The sequence below is a fragment of the Falco punctatus genome (genome assembly GCF_963210335.1).
Source record: "Falco punctatus genome assembly, chromosome: 1".
Classification (NCBI taxonomy): Eukaryota; Metazoa; Chordata; class Aves; order Falconiformes; family Falconidae; genus Falco; species Falco punctatus.
This window is the reverse complement of record NC_137580.1, coordinates 90217005-90236849: the sequence shown is the minus strand read 5'-3', so window position 1 is coordinate 90236849 and position 19845 is coordinate 90217005. Positions and strand designations below refer to the sequence as shown.

Sequence of the window (19845 nt, the reverse complement as noted above, 5' to 3'; positions counted from 1 at the left end):
TGTAACTGCTTCGTTAACCTCAGCTCCAGGTTCTGCATTTTAACTTATGCTGGTTTTATTTCCATTTCTGTCGGGATCAACATCCTCCTTCTCTTTCTTAGCTCATTTCCTAGAGTTGCTAAGGGTTAACACTGAGATACAAAAGTGGGTTATTTTCTTTTCTTGCAGAAGATACCTTTAATAGTCTGCAGAGCTTGCCTGAGATCTTTTGTCAGAAGAGATAAAGACCCATAAAAGTAGAGTTCTCTATAAATTTCCACTTCCTAGAATGGGCCTGGAAGGAAGAGTCCTGTTGGCTTCTAGAGGGGCATGGTCAGCACCCTGTTTGCTTGTGTGACATCCTCATTAAGTGCTCTCAGTTCAGACTATTTTTTCCACTCTAAAAGTAGTCTGGGTTCTCACACCCCCCAAATTAAATGACAGGTTTGTCTTCAGTCTCTTCTGTCTCTTCTCCTGCTCCATTTACAACTCCAGCACTGGTTTCCTCGCTTATTTCTCACCTTTAGGGGCACAAACCTTACCATTTTAGATCTTACCTCCTTGACTATATTTTTGGAATCAACCTCTCTAAAGTTCTCCCTGTTGTGATGATAACCTTTGTTTGTTCCATACCTCCTTTGTGAAAAAAATCTATTTCTCATGATAGGGGTAAGAGGATAGCTAGTAGAATAGCCACTTAATAGCATCAGTGTGTTGATATATTGGCATTGCAAGAGCAGCCCCCTCAAACTAGTCGTTGGTCACTTGGAGGTGTTGAGGATTGCTTGGCATTTTTAGCAAATGGAGATCTGTTTTCCCCAGAGTCCTGGCCAGGGCTCTTGGCTGTAGGATTACTGATCTCAGTACCCTTCCGCAGTTCCAGCCAGGTGCCATCAATTCTCCTGCTTCCTGTTGCTTCCAGCAGCTATATTGCGTTGCTGTACAGCTATATTGTATTGCTATACAATTGGTTGGCTCCCTCTACCCCAGAGGTGCCATGCTCAGACTTTCCCTATTCCCCACAGGCATCAGGGGCAGGTTCCAAGTCAGAACACTTATGTGACAGAAGAGACTTCTCTGGTATGAGGCTGTGGCTAGGCAGTGTGTTACTGAGCTCTTTGGCTCCTTACCTGCAGCAGTGTAATTTCCTCTTGTTCTGAACCCAAAGAGCGCTGAGCTGGCAGTGAACCAGCAGTTGTACTGCTGTTGGACTGGCTGTATCTGACTCATGGAATCAGAGCCAGAGGAGGGAGGCTGTGGGACAACTCTGAAAAATGAATCAGGTGTTTCTAATACCAGCACTAAGGTCTGATAGTGGAACAAACCGTTGGCCTTTCTCAGGACACGATAGTCAGTTGTCTTGATTTCAAAGACCTGTATGTCAGACTAGTCATCAATTCCACAGGGCCTTAGGTTTGTAACAACAACAGTCTCTCAAAATGTATTTCTCTTTAACTTTTTGCTCCTGACTCCCTCTTTATGTTAACATATTTCTGTTTAATCATTTGCATGTTTTGGACAATTTAAGTGGTCAAGCTGTGACAATTTTTGCTCATTTGCCTCTGATAGTAACAAGTTCTTTGACTGCATTTGCCACCCTTGAATTCAGATTCCACGTCTATATATTAGTTTCCCTAAACAGACAGCAGACAAGAGAGTGGTAGAAGTCGTGGAACAGTAAAGGATGGAACTTGCTTTCTGAGGGGGTCACCTCTTCTAACTGGGATGCTGACAAGCCATGTATAGTGTGTTTGGCTTTGGTCAGGTCAGTGACTAGCATAGTGAGCAGCGTTCCTGTACAGCTGTACTTCTCTTTAGTTAGAAAGTTTATTTGGGAAGTTTATTATTTATATAGCTTAAGTAGCTCATAGGTACCTGGACATTTAACACTATATGGGACAGCCTGTACCTATTTCAGGAGGATAAAACAACAATGCTCGGGAGCTGCTCCTAAGCATTTTTTGCAGGGCCTTTATCTTTGCAAACTGGTAAGCTTTTCCTCTGCAACACCACTTTCAACCAGCCCCCAGAGGCACAGAAGTCCAGTGTTTGTTTGCATGCCACTATACAGCCTGCAGAGCAAATTCCCCTTTGATTGTGTCCTGCTCATCACCTGCCTGTTTCATTTGCCAAAAAAGCAGAGATCAAGTCTGGTTCTGAATTGCTCTCTTGAGTTCCCCTTCTTTCTCTTTCCCTCTTAAGCCGTTCTTACAGTGAGGGGTCATACTGAGTTAGCATGTCTCATTCTTCCTTTGGTCTGGACTAGAGAGAGTGTCTCATTTCCAGGCACAGCCAAATAACGTTTGTTACAGCCTGGCTCAGGGAAAGCCTAGAAAATGTTGATCAGAGAACCTCAGGCTGATCTGCCCAGATTTGTAAGAGATGTAGATGAGGATTTCTGAAGCAATTCAGTATTCGTTCTGCTTTTGCTATAAACAGTGCTCTGGGAATGTGAAGCAGAAAATACACATTAAATGGGATTAACAGTTTGTAGCTAATTCAGCAAAATTCTGTTCATATGAGGTTAAGTTGCTTCATTGTTGAACTGAGAATATCTTTTATAAATAGATGTGTGTGAACCTGGTGAAGTCACTGAGGTTGCTCAAGTAAATAAGCAGCTGCAGAACTGTGGCTTTAATTTAGTTTATGACTTCATAGTGAGCGAGGTAGCAGAAACCTGAGATATCATATGGTATTAGGTTGAAAATGGCTGAAACTTGTTTTAAAATTTGGACAGAGCAAATATTGCACACAGATGCTGCATTCTGTATATATTGTCTAGCCCTTGGAAACAAACAGATGTAACATTTAAGGCTTTAACAGCTAATGTTGTCTGTGTCCAACGTTGAAAACTGGAAGCTTGATCCAAGGGCCTTTTGAAGCAGATAGAAGTAAATGAGTTTCAAAGCTTTGCATCAGACCCCAACCACTCCCACGAAACTCTTTTTTTCTTGAATGCTGTCCAAGTTATGCTATTTAATTTAAACCTCTTAATAAAGAAACTTTTGTCTCTTTCCTGTCTCTCCCAAATCCTCTTCTTTATCATTAATGTTGTTTTCCTCCTCTTCATTGTGGATTTGTATTAAAATTACATTATTTATTAAAGTGCACAGGGTGAATTATTTATGCAGTACCTGCAGAAATCACAGGACATTCTCCAGAGTACCTAAACACATTAGTAAAATTGCACAGAACTGCAAGCTGGTGCTGCCATGTCTTGCTTATGACTCTGTCTCAGTCTTGAGACCATATGAATGGGGAGCTGAGTTTTAGAGTGTTCACAGGACCACTTTTAGATGTCATGTGAAGTGGGTCCTGTGATGGGTGGGAAGAACAGAGTTACAGGGATATCAGTGATGCTTCTCCATGGTTCTCCTTGTAGCTGCTGACAGGGGCAGGAGAAGTCAACCTGCTCAAGACCAAGCCAAGCTGTTATTCTCCTGATACTCCTTTTGTTGACCTCCCGAAATGTATTTTGAGAAAACTTAAGAAATCTCTTCTCCTGTAGACAGGAATGCTGAAAACAGTGAAATAACTTAGGTGAGAGGAGCTGTGCCAGCCACCCTTTGTAACAGGAGGCCGCACTAGTGGAGAATCAGAGGTGACATCATTGTATTTGGCTGTTGTGTGTCTGTCTCATTTCCATCTCTTCCCTCTTTCCCCACTATGTTCTTTAAGTCCGCTAGCAAACCTCAACAAAATTTGAGCAGAGGTATTAGTGATATTCTTTAAGGAAATAGAGAAATGTTTTTAGGCATGTAGGCTTCAAGGAAGAGAAGAAATGTATCAGTGCTCTCTTTAAGGGCAAGATTGCATCAGCAGCTCAGCCTTTCTTAGACACCAGAGAATTAGTACCTGCACTTATCCTTGAGATGCAATTCTAGGAATATAGGCTTCGTTGCTTTGGGACTGTCTTGGCACAAGTGATCTTACTGCAGTGCTAACACTAAGGATGCATCTAGTCCATTAACTTCTGTGTGCTCACTAATCGACAGAACACACACAGATAATGTCCCTAATTATTTTTCTGCCTGGGAAAAAAGGCTCTACAACAATGCTTGGTATCCTCTGAAGTTCATTCCTTTCCTGCTTTCCGCAGTCTCAGATCTTTACTCTGAATTAGCTGTTGTTCTGTCTTTTGTTACAAAAAGTGATTCATGACTAAAGCACTTTTGTGATAGCACTTGGAGATACCTCATGCAGTCATTTTCTAGAGATGATCTGAATTATTTGATCCACAGCACAGTTCATTTGATCAGGTCCCCATATTTCTCCCCTTGCACTGGAATACTTACGGGATACTAAAGAAGAGGTTATGACTAATGTGATTCCCTCAAATAGCACAATAATGCAATCTGATAAAGAAGTCTGGACTCAATGTCATGGTTTATGAACTCAAACTCTCCTGATCTTATGAAATAATTCTTAGTAATAATACTCTCTTTAAAAATCCCTTCATATCATCTTATTCTCGGGAAAAGGTTTCTACAAACTGTTAGACTTGTGTACTAGAATACTTCAGTGTCCTTCACTGAATCTTTTCTTTAAAAATACGATCTGCTTAAAACAAAAATGAATTCAGAAAATCCTGTGGTCTGTTTTACAAAAGACTGTAAGATTGGGCTGGTCCTATCATACCTTGCAATCTTTGCATGTAATGAATATAAAGTATCTGCTAAATCATGGGTAGATAGAGATAAACTCATGTCTGTTGAGATAATATCCATATGTCTGAATAATTACCAGTGTGTTTCAAAAATGCAAAGGGACAGAATTTCTAGTCCATGAAGGTGGTACTCAGATATTTTGTTCTGATGACCTATATTTCGTAGTTTTGGGTTTTTTCCCACCACTGGCAAACTACTTATTTTTTCTTCAAACTTTGTTTTGAAAAGTAAAACATTGGCAAAATGCAAAATCAGTGCGCTTTTTTAAATTTTCCTGAGACTTTCTGTAAAAATGCTGCCTATTTATGCTCCTTGTCTTGCTTATGGTCCTATAAAGCTTAAGAGTTTATTTCACTGCTAGTGAAATGGACAACTTAACAGTTCACATATACTACAAAAATACTTCTAGAGGTAAAAGCCACCAATTTATGCAGGTAGGTGGATTAGAGTAGATTTGACAGCTTTTATGCTTGTGTGTACAAGAAAACTCATAACATGAATATAACCTCACCACTGAAAGTAGAAGAGCTGTAGTTGCAATGAAATGTGCTGAAAATGAGTGGAACGCAAAACTGGACTCCTTGCTTACCTTGAACAACATGTTGGCAGTGGATGTTTCTTTTTACAAAGCAAGTCACCATTTTCTGAAGTCCTTTCTACAGTACCAGTGTGCACAGAACCTAATGTTAGTTCAAAGCAGTCACATTAGTTTGTGTACAGATTTCTATTTTTAAAAAAGTCACAAACTCTCTCTTCTACAGGCTTTAAACAGTTATAATCAAGGAGATATAGAAGGGTCAAAAAGACTGGGTCGCAATGCACTCTGGGTTGCTGTTGCATCAATTATCATTGGCCTTGTCATCATTGGAATCTATTGCGTAGTTCATTTCACAACGGTAAGCAAAATGTTGCTCGTTCCAATGCAAGCAGTTCTTCTCTGTGCATGGGCTACAGAATAAGAAACTAAAGATTTTCAGAACTATCTACTAATTTAAAATTTAAGGATGCATGCATGTTTTCCAAAAAAGCAGGTTTTACTTATTTTGTAATTTAGAAAATTCTGTTGTCTGTGGTTAAATGCAAACTACTGTGTTTTAGCAGCAGTGGATTGTCTAGAAATTCTTGCAGCTCTACTGTAAGTTTTTCCAATTCAAGTTGCTTTTTGGGTTTTCTGCCCCTCAGTTTTACCATCTGCTGACCAAGTGCATAGAGATCCTTATATTTCAGGTAATAAAGAGTCCCCAGGTGTTAATTTTCAGTCTCATAATTTGTCCAACATATCTTTTCACTTCGCAAAGAGAAGACAACAGTCAGCTACTATTTTACTGTTTGATACTAAGGTGACCTTAACTGTATCAAAAATGGACGCAAATGTCATTTTGATTTGGCTTGCTGTAGGGCAAATCATGCACTCTGAATGCTGTGTAATTGACCTGCCTTCATACACCTGGAACAATAGTGAATGTCAACAAATGAATCTCTGTATACAGAGAGGTTACCCAGATGAGATAATAAGCTTATTTGTAAAAGATGATAAAACTAATTAGAGTATTGATATCCTTTCTCAAGATTGTGCAACAATATGTTCTTTTCTGCATAGAAATGTGCAGTTCCCATTAAAATAACCAATTTAAATAAATTTTTTATTGGTTGTTTTGGTTGAAGAGCCTTTCAGTGCACTGTACAATCTTATGTATAAACTATAAACAGAGATCACCTCATCCGCCACTGAAATGCAGACATCTCTGGGGAGTGGAATGGAGTAGCTGGTTAAACATGTACGACGTTTTCAGATAAAAACTTGGAAGAATGCCGTCCTGAACTGCAGGGAGGTGGAGACAGGGTTCATTTCTGTAGGATGTTAGTGGGTTGCGCTGCAGAATCAGAAGCTTACTGTGTATTCATTGATTTCCCATGCATTTTGCAAGCATGAATCTGTCTTTTAGTTCAGCTTGTGTTGAGTTTGTTCAGCTCTCACAGATTTAAAACCAAGTCACTTTGAGGGGTGTGCCAAGTTTTGTAATTGACAGCAGCAGTAAATTCCTCTGTTCACTTCTACTACCTTACTCGTTGTTTCTCAGATAACGATAGCAGCTCAATATTTTTTTTTTTTAAGTAGGAAGGGAGAAGGGCAGCATGAGGAGTAGCAGACAACACTGACCTGAAGCATTCACACTAACCAGGGCACACTACCTGCATTTAGTTCTTCCGCTACAGTAGGACCCTGCGTGCTGAATGTGTGAATGCTTCTTTGTGCCTGCTGCCAGACATTAGTGGTAGTTACACTTTACATCTAGCTAGTGTTTGTAAACACCTCTCTCTCTCTCCTACCCTCAAGGAGTTAAGCAGCAGAAATAGGATAATACGACTTAGTGGTTTTTACTTAGGTTTTGTCTTTGAGGATTTTTTTTTAAAATTGGTTTGGGTTTTTTAATAGAAAAATCTGTGTTAGATGGAAGCATTGCCAGGTGCCTGGGAACCCTCAGCACACTGCTAGGGTATTAGTTACTGTATTCAGTGATTAGTTTCCATAGAGGTCTCTTGGCCAAGTGGTACCTTGAGCTTTGTGAGGACTCGGGGTTTACTGGATTCACCGGGCTCTCTGGCTTTCTGGTCTTTTTACTTTGCTCCTTCTTCCTCTCACTTGTCACCCTCCAAAGAGCCCTTGCTTCTAAGAAAGTGTTAGACAGGAGCAACAATCTATTCTTCTGATGTGAAAATGAGTGAACAGGAGCACCCAATTGGCCTTTTCACCCTCCATGTTTACCTGAGTCCCCTTTGTTGCCTTATCCTTGTACATCTATATTTTATACTAAATTGAGTTTGACATGGCAGCTGTTGTGGATGGCATTGCATGCTCCATGCAGTTATCTCACATCCATTTGTACCTTGGTCATGTTTATTTACTAACAGCCATTTTGCAGTCTGCTAATGCGAAGTGATTTTAAATCTCCTCTATGCTAACTCTAATATAAATGCTTCGCTATTAGTAAGACAGTGTAAAATAGCTTTATTAGAATAATATGTCAGTCAGCTCTGTAACTGATTTATTTGATAACTGCTGGGCACAGATTTGATGTTTCCATAACCTACACATGCATTTTTCCTGAAACTTAGACTTCAGAAATATGTATGAAAAGCTTGACCTTTCCAGCATTCATTACTGTGAGTTTTATCCCATGAAATTCATCAGCTACTGTATTACCCAGCTGCTCCTGCTGACATTCCTTGTGGCTTCTTTTGATCTTCAAAGGGTAACAAGTCTCATTGCAAAGTACCATTGGGAGGGAGTGCCTCCTTGTATTCTCCTTCCACATTCAGATATATATCTCTCCCTAGAGCTTGTTGTTTACCATCCTACCATCCGATTTCTAATCTTAATACTTTATCTGTTCTCCCATGACTGTAACAGCTTCTCACAGAGGGTGTTGCTTGAGTATTCATAAACCCTTTGATAAACTTCACTAGCTCATTCTGATTTATCCATGGTTCTGCTGATGGTATCAAAGATGCAAGGTGTAATGAATTTGAGGGGTGGATGAGCCTTGCGAGTTCTTCCACAATGTCCCAAGTCTGAGCTTCTAGAAAGGAACAAATCTGAGACATTCAAATCAGATTGGCAGGAGGGAATCTCTGTCAGTTGTTACACAACTTGATCTCTTGGTACTACACAGCTTTATCTCTTGGTACAGAAACTTGGTTCAGGCTCAGCTGGCTTTGAAGTCTCCTTCAAAACAATTCCTCACCTTCTTCCAGGAGTCTGGCTACACATGTCTTGTAGGATCTGCAGGGCAAGAAGGAACCTTCCTTCTCCAGCCAGAAGTCACAAACTTCAGGCCTTCCCCATCAGGGAAGTCTCCAGCTCTTGTTCAAGTGTAGTCTTTAGTTCCTTATACTTTGCTTTGTGGAGCTCAGGCACTCTCCTCTGCAGAGCCTCTGTGAAGACCCTGTTGGTCTCCTTTATTTACACCCCAATGGTCTGCAGTCTGTTCACTACCTCCTGAAGCCCTTTTCCCTGGAGACTCAGGGCTTCAGTCAGAGTACAGCTCACACCAGTGAGGCCACCAACATCCCAGCCCTGAAGACGGGTCCCTCCCGACAGCTGCATCCTGGACAGCTACATTCTAAAGCTCCATCTGGGTTAAGGCATCCAATATGTCAGGCAGTTGCTTCAGCAGTTTTGGGAATGCTGCCCTGTGGCTTACTATCACCACTGTTGCATGGTCCCAGGAAGTCCCTTGCTGTCTTCAACAGAGTTTCTGGGTCTTCTTCTGTGCAAACTCACAACTTAATTGTTAAAAATCCTCTTTGCCACTCTTGAGCATCTCTCAGAAATCACTGTGAATTGAACACTGAAATACTTAATCTCTGGATGCAGGTTCCTTCAGCATTCACTGGAAAGTGATTTCCTCTATATCTCTAGAAGACCAGTTCCATGAGGTCAGTGCCTAACTTGCTGAATTTCAGTAGCCTCTGAATATCAAAACCCATGCCCTATTGAAACTTCCAACCAAATTTATCCATTTGTTCCTACATCTTCTCATCTGGCTTTTCATTACCCAAACCTAGTATGTGTGGCATCTTGCTTAGGAAAGGGGTTAAGTCTTGTGCTTTAAGCGGAGCTGAGGAGGGCTCCCATGGTACTCCACATGCCTCAGGAGAAAAATATCTAGTCAGGGATGCTGAGGGTAGAAATGGTAGAAGCTGCAGAGAGAGGAAGTACAAGAAATGCCTGCTTTGAGCAAACAGTGATGTTATACCCCCAGTAATACTGGTAGACTTGGGAAGAGGAAGACCCTTTCACTTTTAAGAGTATTTCTACTGCTGAGCCCCAAGCTCCTTGCATGCCGCCTTTGGTTTATTCACTTGCAGAGCAACAGTAGCACAGGAATAACAGCAGGCGACACCTATGTCTGCATGGAAAAAGCAGCCTTGACTTTTCATTTTGAAGATTTACTCAGTGCTAAACCAACTTGGGGCTTCTACTGCTGCCTTGGAGAGCCTCATTTGTCTTTAACACCGGCATGTTACCTTTAGCAAATATCTATTAAGATATATAGTGATACATATATATCTATATATGTATGTATAGCCTGTAACAGGGCCCACCCAACACTTGGGAACCATCTATCTTCTGCAGTCATGACCCTGCATGTAGACAAGGGGAAGCTGTCACTTGCATCACTGGAGTTAGCAGCCCCACAATAAAACTTGTCTGTATTGATCAGTGTAAACTGGTGTGTTCCTTGTTATGCTGAGGAATCACTGAGTGTTAAGCTGCAGTGCGTGCTGTATCAGGGCTGTCCCTCATTCCATACTAGGCCAAATGTATTCTTACTCCATTCTGTAACTTTTACCACCTTCTGCCAGCTTTTCCTGCACTCATACCTTGCCAGTCCTGAATGCTGAATTATGCTTCCACTGCTTGCTCAGATGTAACTTAAACTGGTGTCTGTGTCACTATTGGGTCTAGCCCTGCATATGTGCCCATAGGCATGTTGTCCATCAAGAACTGCAGTGAGAAAAGGGACGTATCCTTTTTCCATAAGGAGACATCACTACAAACTGAAACAGTGCAGAGCTGTGTGCTGTAGCCTGCGTGTGCCCTTAATCTGCTGTAATATGTTCAGTTAGAGAGTGAATGGCAAGATACCTAATGACAGGCAATGCTTGGCTGTGAACCACATCCTGAATCATGCCTGTAGTTCTGATGTCCTTAAGAAAGAAGTAGTACACACACACACAAAAAAAAAGACAGAGAGAAGGGCTGCAGGGTATGAAAAAACCTTTATATGTGGACAGACAAAATAGACACAATGTCTTCAGCTTGGGAAGGAAGTACTTAGGAGTTGGTATTTAAAGACAGTGAAATAAAGAGTGATTATTTATCTGTTACGAATGAGATGAAGGGGAATCAGAGGAAAGCAGCTTTAAACAAGGAGAAGGTACTTTTCCATGTGCTATGCAATACAGCTGTGGGACTTACTCCTTCTGTGTTTGCTGTGGATACAAAAGTACAAATAATTTGAAACAGCAGTGAGTGAAGTTACAAAAAATGCTTAAATGTAAAGATGCATATAGAATCTCTGGCTCAGAATATTTCTGAGCTGCAGATTGCCAGAGCTGGAAGGCCATAAAGGGAGAAATATCACCCTGGACATAGCCTTTCCTTATACAATTCCTTTAGGCGTTTGTAATATGTCACTGTCAGAGATGGGATGCTGCAAAGATACCTGTTTGCTCTGACCCAGTACCACTAATCTTATGCTCTTTCGTGAAGCCTGTTAGTAGGCATTCCACTGACTTGAACGGATCTGGAGTCAGCCTTCCTGTCTCTTCCTAAGTATTTTGATCAACAAAACCTAATTATTTTGTCAGTGAATGAGGGCTCTCCAGTAGTTCGTAATCTGTGTTTTCAGAGCAGCCTCCGCTTTTTCTGAGCAGATTCCAAATTCTGTTTAGTTTTGCTTTTTGATAATGCAAGATGTTTGGTATCTTTGGATTTCATTTGAGTCCCACTGGCAGGATTTAGGAAAATATAATCCTGGGCTGAAACCTGCCTACTTAAGTGAAGGAGACCCCAGGTATCCCAAACACTTCACTTAAGTAGATCTTAACATGTCATGTTCTCCTTTGTGCTGCTATAGAAATCATGTATTCTTATTCCATTGCTGGGTTTGCTGCATAACCTGTTAGTAGTTTGAAAACATGCATCTTCTTACGCCACATACTTTTAGACTGTGTCTAGTTTGAGTGATGCTTGACAGTGCTGCTGAGGGCAGAACTAGAGCCCACATGAGTTTTGCTCCCCAGTTGAGCCACAAAGCATATCATATAAAGCCTGTGTATTTTGTGCACCTCTATAGTGGTTCTCTGCAGTCTAAGCAAGTAGTAGTGAGTCAGAAATGTGGAGAACTAGTAAAAAGTGTTAAGAGTGAAGTAAAGATAAAAACTTTTTCTGTAGAGCTCGGACTGAGATAGCAACAGTTTTGGTATGAGGAAGAGTAGCCGAAGTACTGAAGGAAAGGAATGCAAAAAACTCCTGCCAATGGACCAGTGTCAAAGACTTTTTAATTCATATCAGAGGTTCATTGTCTTTACTTATCTTCAAAACTGGGACCACAGGCAGGGTAGAATTATCTTCTGGTAGTAAGTTATGTGAGGAGGGTAGTCATGTTCGGTGACTTTGGAATTTCAGGCAAAATTATTATGATATTTTAATGCTTTCGCAGAGGCATGTGAACTTCTGACCCCTTCTGTAATCTCACTTGATCTAGAACTTCACCCCTAGGAAGTCACAGAAATACCACCTGTCAGCATGGCTTCAAAGGAAGACAGAAAGACAGCCAGACTGTGCAGAAAGTACTAGCCTACACTGTTTCATAATCGGTAGGGTCTTAAATGAAGCATATGTGCAGTAGTGCAACGTTGGTAGTTACTGGTAGAAGGAAAAGGAGTAAGCAATTAGACTGTGTACCAGGGACAGATGTATACATACGTTTTTCTTACTAACTTAGAAATAATTCTTCAGCGGGAAAAGGCATGTAAAATTATTTTTAATATCTCTGCTGTCCCCTTCTTGAGACTCTCAAAAGCCTTTGCAGCCATTTCACTGAGTGACTGTCTCCGAGACAGAATAAACTGAGGGCTGGTGAGATGACAGGAATTACCCAGCCAGCCTCCAGATCTTTACATTGCCAGTCCTGTTCTCTTGTACCTTACCATAGGAGAAAAAAAAAAAAAGGGTCAAGGAAGACTATCTGCCTTTCACTGCAGGAACTGATGTGCCGGTAGCTGATAGAGCAGAAATTCTGAAGTTAGGGCATTCCTGTTGTCTTTTACCCACGTTAGTTCTTGGTGTCCCCTTAGCCAGTGAGCTCATACTGCTGCTTTTCTGTTAGTAAGAGTGCTAACTCATATCTTGATACCCTACATCTTTTTACCGGATTTGTAAAAAACAAAGAGCTTAAAGTCCTCTACCTGTCTGCCAGATGTGTTCAGTCAGCTCAGAGGCTGAGGAGTGGGCAAACACATGTAGCTGCACAGAGGCAGTGCGATTACATCAGTCTCTTTTCCTTAGCAAACCACATGAAAAATTCTGGTCCAGTTATTTCATCTCTACATGTAGGAAATATCCCCACAATAGATTCTGCCCATTGGAGTCCTGAGTAGCATCCAAGAGACAATCAACACAAGAATTTGAGGGAACTTCTTAGACCTTTCATCCCTTAATGCAGATGCACAAGAGAGGTTATCTAGTCCTTTTAAGACGTGTTATGCATTGCTGTTTTATTTACCAAGTTGTTTACTGCTGAAAGTATTGTTCTTGCCCGACTGTTTTATGTGCTACTTCAAGGAAGCAGAGATGCTGACGACCTCATGAAACTTTGTCAAAATAAGAGCTCATTTCCTGGCAATGAAAGATCCTAACTTGCATTGATTCAGGTAACCCAGTTTAAAAATTCAGTTCAGATTGACAGATGACCAGTGCCATTAGAAACTTAGCTCTGATTCAAAACTGTATTGAACCACTAATCTAGAGGGATGTTTGTTAAGAGAACAAGTGCCACTAATGTGGCATAATGTATCCATTAGACCTGTAGAATTAATAATTTAAACTCACAAGACAAACTTTTCCTCCTTTAAAACAATATGTATTTCTGTGTCCTTGCAGCATGCCATCTGAAGACCAGGACTGCATTTGGAGGATATCATCATGTAAATCTCAGGAGGGGAAAAAAGAAGAAGAGAAGGAAACCCTTCATTCCAGACTGTTAGATTTGACCCTACAAGTCTGCAGAGGCATGTTGCTTGCTGGTGGATGAACTGATAGTCCAGTTAGTTACTCAGCATGGCGTGACCAGGTTTTCAAAATTATTTATTTATAAGAAATCTCAGTATAAAGCAGCATTTTCTCTTTTACCCTAATGTGATCTTGCCCTAAGAACTCAATTTTCTTTCTCATTTACATGGAATGTATGCTGGATCTGTGATGCTCCCCTGGCTGACCCTAGCCAGACAAAGCTAATGTATCTAGACTGTATAGTACACAATGTAAGACCTGATGCACTGCCTGCTGAAGCTAGTAGAAGAACTCCTGTTGCCTCCAGTGGGTTTTGGATCAGGCCATTAAGGATTTTTTTTATCACTTTAAAATAGCCTCAACATAATACAATCATAACCATGTTTTTTTTTTTATTTTATCCTGCTATGTGATTTTATAATGCTGTGGGCATACTCTGACTCAGCGGCTGCTTTCTTCTGTCATCCTCAGCTTTTAGGTCTTTACCTTGGATTTTTAACCACCTGGGACCGATTTCAATCACTTGATTATTAAGAGACACTCTTCCATACCATCCATATTTTTCTTAATGATTTTTTTTGTTTTGTTGTCTTTTGTTGTTGAACTCCCTTGATTTAGCTTCAGTCCTGCATTCAAGCTGCACTGGTCATATGTTCCTCTTTAAACTTCACGTATGTAAAAAGTTCCTATTTTTTTTATCTGACAAAGATCTTTTTAAATAGATGTTCTTCTTCATCCCTTTGTTACTGTTCCTCCAGCAAGTCGCATAGTTTTATTGTGTTCTGCTTTGTTCATGTCTTTTTTTGTTTTGTCCATCCTCTCATCTTGCTATGAATAGTCTATATATCAATGCAGTTAGATGGACAGACTTTTTTACCCTTACATAGTTACCTACACTCTTGCTGATCCTAAGAGATTGCTCAGTGAACAGCTTTAGGTTGCAGAATTGATGGCTTATAAATTACTGCAGTTTCTTGATACTTCATGAAAATTTAGTATGGGACAGCAGCTTTTTTTATTTATTTTGTTGCACAAATATTCCATGTTAAAAGAAGAAAGCTCTGGTGAGCGTTAAGACAGATGGCTACATCTTCAGCAGTTGTTGCTCCATTTGCTTTAATTGTTACTACATCTTCAAGCAAGCTATGCCAACTTAAACTTAGTCTCCTTGCACCAACATAAATCTGGACCGACACTACTCAGAAATGCATGGGAGTTTTGCAGGTGAAAGTGACAAAAGAATCATGCCTGGCGGGAGTACAACTACCTATTAATAATAATAATAATCTTCCAGAAACCCTTACCTGTTAAAACATATGCCTGGAAGCAGCATGTATTTTCTGTGCCTTGATATTATACTTTTAGTGTGCTTGCTTTCTTTTTGTTCTGCCAAATTCTATTTTTCGTTGAAGTCAGTGATGCATTGCCTATCCTTAATTACTCCAGTATAAAACTTCACCAATACTGGTGAAGTCAGTTGATTTCTTCAGCATTTACACTGATAGGATTTGTTCACATGGGAATCTTGCCACTGATTTTGATGATCTCAAGAACTGGCTTTCTCTGAACTCTTATTTGGTTTTTGAATACTACTTCAATGGCCTGATATGTCTTGTGGGACTTCTAGTAGCTTGCCTTATCAGATATGATAGAACTGTCATTGAGAAGTGGAATAAAATTACCTTTAATTCATGTTCATTCTGGTATGTGGGAAGTGTCTTTCCTAAATTTTGTTGCCTCTTCTATTCTAAAGCGTAATATCCCTTTTTCTAACCCCTTGGACAGTTTCAGAATAAAGTGAATCAAAGCAAAAGCAGGATTTCTGGTCTGCATGATACTATATAACTAGTCTGTACTGTAGCTAGTACATTCAGAAGTTGGTAGAGATCAGTTAATGCTCAAAATACCAGCAAGGTAGGCTCTTCGCTTCCTTTTCAGGATAATATCCAGAGTGCTGACACCTTTTCAAAATGGTCCCTTAGTGGTCTCTTCACTACCATCAGGGGAAAGTGGTCAAACGAGGTCACTAAAGGAGGTCTCTCAGCAAGTAACAAAGTCACATTTCCACCAACTTGAATTGCTGTCATCAAAGTAACCACTGCATTGCTGCATTACAGTTTTCTATGTCAGTGTACTAAAAAATCAAAGCGTGTTCAAAAAGATCCATCCTTCTGCAAAACATTAAATTCCAGTACTATAAACTAAACCAGAGCTAGTGATGTAAGAGGGGAGGAAGATTCTAAGGTTATTTGGGCACTAGAGAATAGGGATAGGCAACTGAAAGTATTTTTTGAAAGTGCCTAACAAGGATTTAGATCAATAGGAGTTAGACACCTGACTTGTTCAGATGCTTTTGAAAGCCATACTGGAAATCTAACGTGTATCTTGATGCTCATAAATATCTTTGAAGTCTCGCTCTTAATATAATTGAGAATTGAGCCATCGTATCTTCAGTGCTTCTGAAGATAAATGTTGCTACCTTACAGTGCTATTGATTGGTATAAAAATAAAGGCTTTATATTAAACCACTTAATGTGACAGAGAGGGGAAAATGCAGCAATTCCTCTGTCTTAGTGTTTCTATGTCATAGGTAATCTTATTTTTGCTTTAGTAATATACTGGTAGCAGGTCTCTTTATTTATGTTTACATAAATTTTCAGTCATGTTTGAGAAATGCAGTCAAACACAGCTTGTGCTGGAAATTAATATGGCCCTTGTACAACCAAATCATTCTGGTGTAAATACGACATACCCATACAAAGTGAGGTATCATACAGGGAAGCTAAATGACATTTTACTGCCCAAATCAGCAAGACCCCTGGTGACAGCAGTGAGTGTGGAAAGCAGAATGCAGTTGTCTGACTGGGGAATTAGTGCCTGCTTTATATTTTGAGGGGCACATAAACAAATTTCATTATCTATAACAGGCTCTGGAAATTAGCTGGTCTTAATCGTCATGCATCTAGATTTAGGTTTGGCCTATTATCGTTCTGCATTGCATCTATCATTTTTTGGTGGGGGAAGGAAAAAGGAGCTGTCATGTATGTGCTGAATGATGTTCTTTCATGACATAAGGTGGGGGAAAGCAGTAAAACATATTTCAACTCAACATCTGTGTTTTGGGCAGGTGAACAGTGTCTTCAACAAAACCTCTCCAGGCTTCCATTTTTTGATGCAGTCTTCCTGCATGCTGAAGGTGCACCAACTAATGCCTGAAGTCGAGCTTTCTTTTCCTTCCTGCATGTATTACAGGCAGAGACAGATGGAAACTTGAAATTGCTGGCCTCAGCTCCTGGATCATGTCAGCATCTTTCGTTTCTTGCGGGGCAGCTGCATTCTGCAAAACAGCAATGTGCATGTATCTTGATATGTAACCCTAGAAGAGGGCTTCTAAATATAAGAGGAGTTTCTTTGCTGCCGTATGAAGGGGATCAGCCAGACACTTAAACATGTGGTATGTGCTTCATCAGATTGAACAGCAAAAAAAAAATTCAAGGGGACGATATGAAATTAAATTCTTAGGGTGCCTCCCTGCAGGAACACCCAGGAGTTTACAACTTGTGACTGGCTCTTCGATTTATGTGGTTGCAGCCACGATCCATGAACAGTGTGTCTCAAAGCTCCAGAAGCTGTTGCTTTTGTACCTGTATCTTTGGGTATGTACTCACACTGTGAACTGTGTTCTGCCTCTCAGCCTGGAGATAGGTTGTATCTGATTGGTACCACAATGGCCATCGCTCAGAATCAGTGCAGATGCATCTGCTGGAACAGTGTGTAAGCATCTCTTTTTAGATGCATTTCCTCACCTGGACCCTAACTTTGTCTGCTGGTTATTTAAGATGGATTTTGTTACTGATTTGCATCAGTAGGGAAGAGACTGGGTCATCTTCCCAATTACTTCCTACTTTGTGATTGTTGTGTGCACATGTGCACAAGAGGGTGCATTTGAAGGACTGGATTCCCCAAGGCAAGTAATAAAGTCACTGGATTGATTCACGGCCAGCCTGGTAAGCCACATTCTGGTTACCTGGCAGCTGTTTAGGAGCCTTTATAGAACATGTTGCTTCTTGGAGGGAAGAGTCCCTATTGCCAAACCTTCACCCCTGTTAACAGGGTACACTCAGAGTTGACTAGATGTGGAACCTACCCTGACTTTGGAGGAGATGCCTCCAGGCAAAGTCAGAGACATCAGAAGGCCTGTGCAGCATAGTTTGCATGTCTGCTTCCTAGCAGGCAGCTCTTCTGAGACTGAGCCCTCCGTCTTTCACAGGCAGGGCCTTCAGGCTGAATCACTGCTTGAATCTTGGCTTCCTTTTACTATCCTCCTGTTTCCAACCTAATTTTTTAATTAGTAAGTCTCTGAAGGTGTTTGGTGTTCTGTTGGAGTAGTTGAGAAGGGATGCAGTGATCTATGAGTGATTTTTACATGTGCTTACAATTTTCCGTTTCCCAAGCACAACGGCATGTTCTGCATGCACAGCAACGGCATGTGTCCCTGAAATGTGAGTGAGTCCTTAAGGAGGCTGCCCAACTTCCTCTGCATCACTCCCTGGCAGCCTGCAAAATGGGCTAAATTCAAGTGACCTAAAAGGAGGGGAGGGGGTTTGGAAACAGATCACTCCACCAATGTAAAGATGGAGGAACATACTTAGGAGCCCAAGGTAGAAAGGAAAGTTTCTGCAGTTAAATTTATCCTGACTTGAACTCTAGGATAAGTTCTGTTGCCGCTACCACAGAGCTTACTCTCCACAGCACAGAAGCTACAAGAAGCACTTGCTCATGTGTCCTTTATAATGTGATTTATGGCATGTCTGAATTTGATCTACCAGCTCATGACTGAGGATGGCTTTTCTGGTTTTGTCATATCTGGCTGCAGGGCTGAGTCAGCTTCCACTTTGCTTGCTATGACTTCTCTTTAGCTAAATAAGCTTGCATCATGTCAAGGAAAAAGAACTTTGCCAGAAGTCAATGTATTCATCAGAACATCAGTCTGCACAGTCTGAGAATTTAGGCCACTGTGTTTATTTTTCAACACATACTTTGGGGTAACAGAAGGGGGAAACTCCTCTGAAGTTAAGGGTTGCGCACCAGAGCAGGCTGTGTGGTAAGAGTGAGCCATCACAGCCTCACGTACACATATCTTAGCCAGTGTTCAGTGGGGACTTAATTGCCTTTTGATTTTAACTAACTCCAGGAGATAATCCAAACAATGAAAGTGAGGTTATGCCTAGAGCACAAGTGGTTGTGAGTGCCATCCCCTCCTTGGGGCTAGCACAAGTTTAGCTCTGACTTTTTGTGCCTGAGACGTTTGTAAGGCCATTCTTCACCTCGTTTAATCAAAGACTAATTCCCCTAACACAGGTGTCTCCTGTTTGGTTCTTGCTTTCCTTAAAATGAGTCAGCTGCTGAAGAAAGTAAGTGATATCTCCAAGGGGGTAGAATGACTCAGTAGTAAAGATGTCACTTTGCTTGACCCCTCAGCTTGTACAGCACCGAAGTGCTCTGTCATGATTGTTAGAGCTTTGATGAAGTCTGCTGAGTCTCATGATCTTATGAGCCAAGAACCAAAATGCCTTCAAATTAATTTCTGAATAAGATGCTCTGTGTGAGTCTAGTCAGGCTAGGCCTAGTTCAAGTTTATTAAAGAAGGTAGATGTGAGCAAGGGAAAAAGCAGCTGACCTTTGCTTGGTAAATAAAACATGGTAAATAACATAGAGACCATGTGACTCAACATCCTGCAGGTTTTTTTTACAAGCATCTACTTCTAAAACCTCACATTGCCTTATGAGGTGGTAGCATTTAATCAATTACTTTTACCTTGTTTTATGGGTTGTGGACAGTCTGAAAGTGGACTGTGCTTTTTTCCAAGGGAATTTCATACTCAAAATTATTCAGTTACATTTTCCCCTGAACCTTTTTACCCTCCAGCCTGTTAATTGCAATTCAAACTATTGTTGTGATTCACTGTTTTCCACGATACAAGGTCTTTTTCCTGAGCAGACAACTGTAAATCCTAGGGCATTGACATTGTTGGTGTGATTGCTAATACCAGAACTTAGTATTTAGGTTTGTGATGTCTAAATTTAATGTTTACTTAAGGTCAGTATTTGTTCCATGGAAATGTGGGTAGTGAACACAAGCAGGGTCCTGAATACACCAGCTTAAAACAATCCGCAGTTCTGAATTTTTAAAAGATTTTGTAATATTCACCCAACCTAGTATCCTTCCTTTGGCTGATGGAAAGCTAAAGGCAAAGGTGATTAAGAGTGTTCTTGAAGAACTGGCAGTTAGTGTCAGAGGCAAGAAGGAGATTTTTACCTACTTCTTTTTCTTCTTCTCAGTGAAAATGCTTACAGTCACTATGCTTGGGCAGCCCCCAAAACTGTAATGCAATG

General features: G+C 40.7%; 1 protein-coding gene across 2 annotated transcripts in view; it reads left to right on the top strand.

The window, feature by feature from the left end:
* TMEM233 (transmembrane protein 233) overlaps positions 1-15147 on the top strand; it is a 33539-nt gene extending 18392 nt beyond the window's left edge. The window contains exons 2-3 of one of the 2 annotated variants that reach the window (XM_080407269.1): positions 5408-5542; positions 13321-15147. In XM_080407269.1, coding sequence (XP_080263395.1) covers positions 5408-5542; positions 13321-13332 — 147 coding nt within the window. In that variant the 3' untranslated portion in view covers positions 13333-15147. Of the gene's footprint in view, positions 1-5407 lie in introns of both variants that reach the window. The other variant, XM_080407268.1, reaches the window with a different exon arrangement.
* The last annotated feature ends 4698 nt before the right edge of the window (positions 15148-19845 follow it).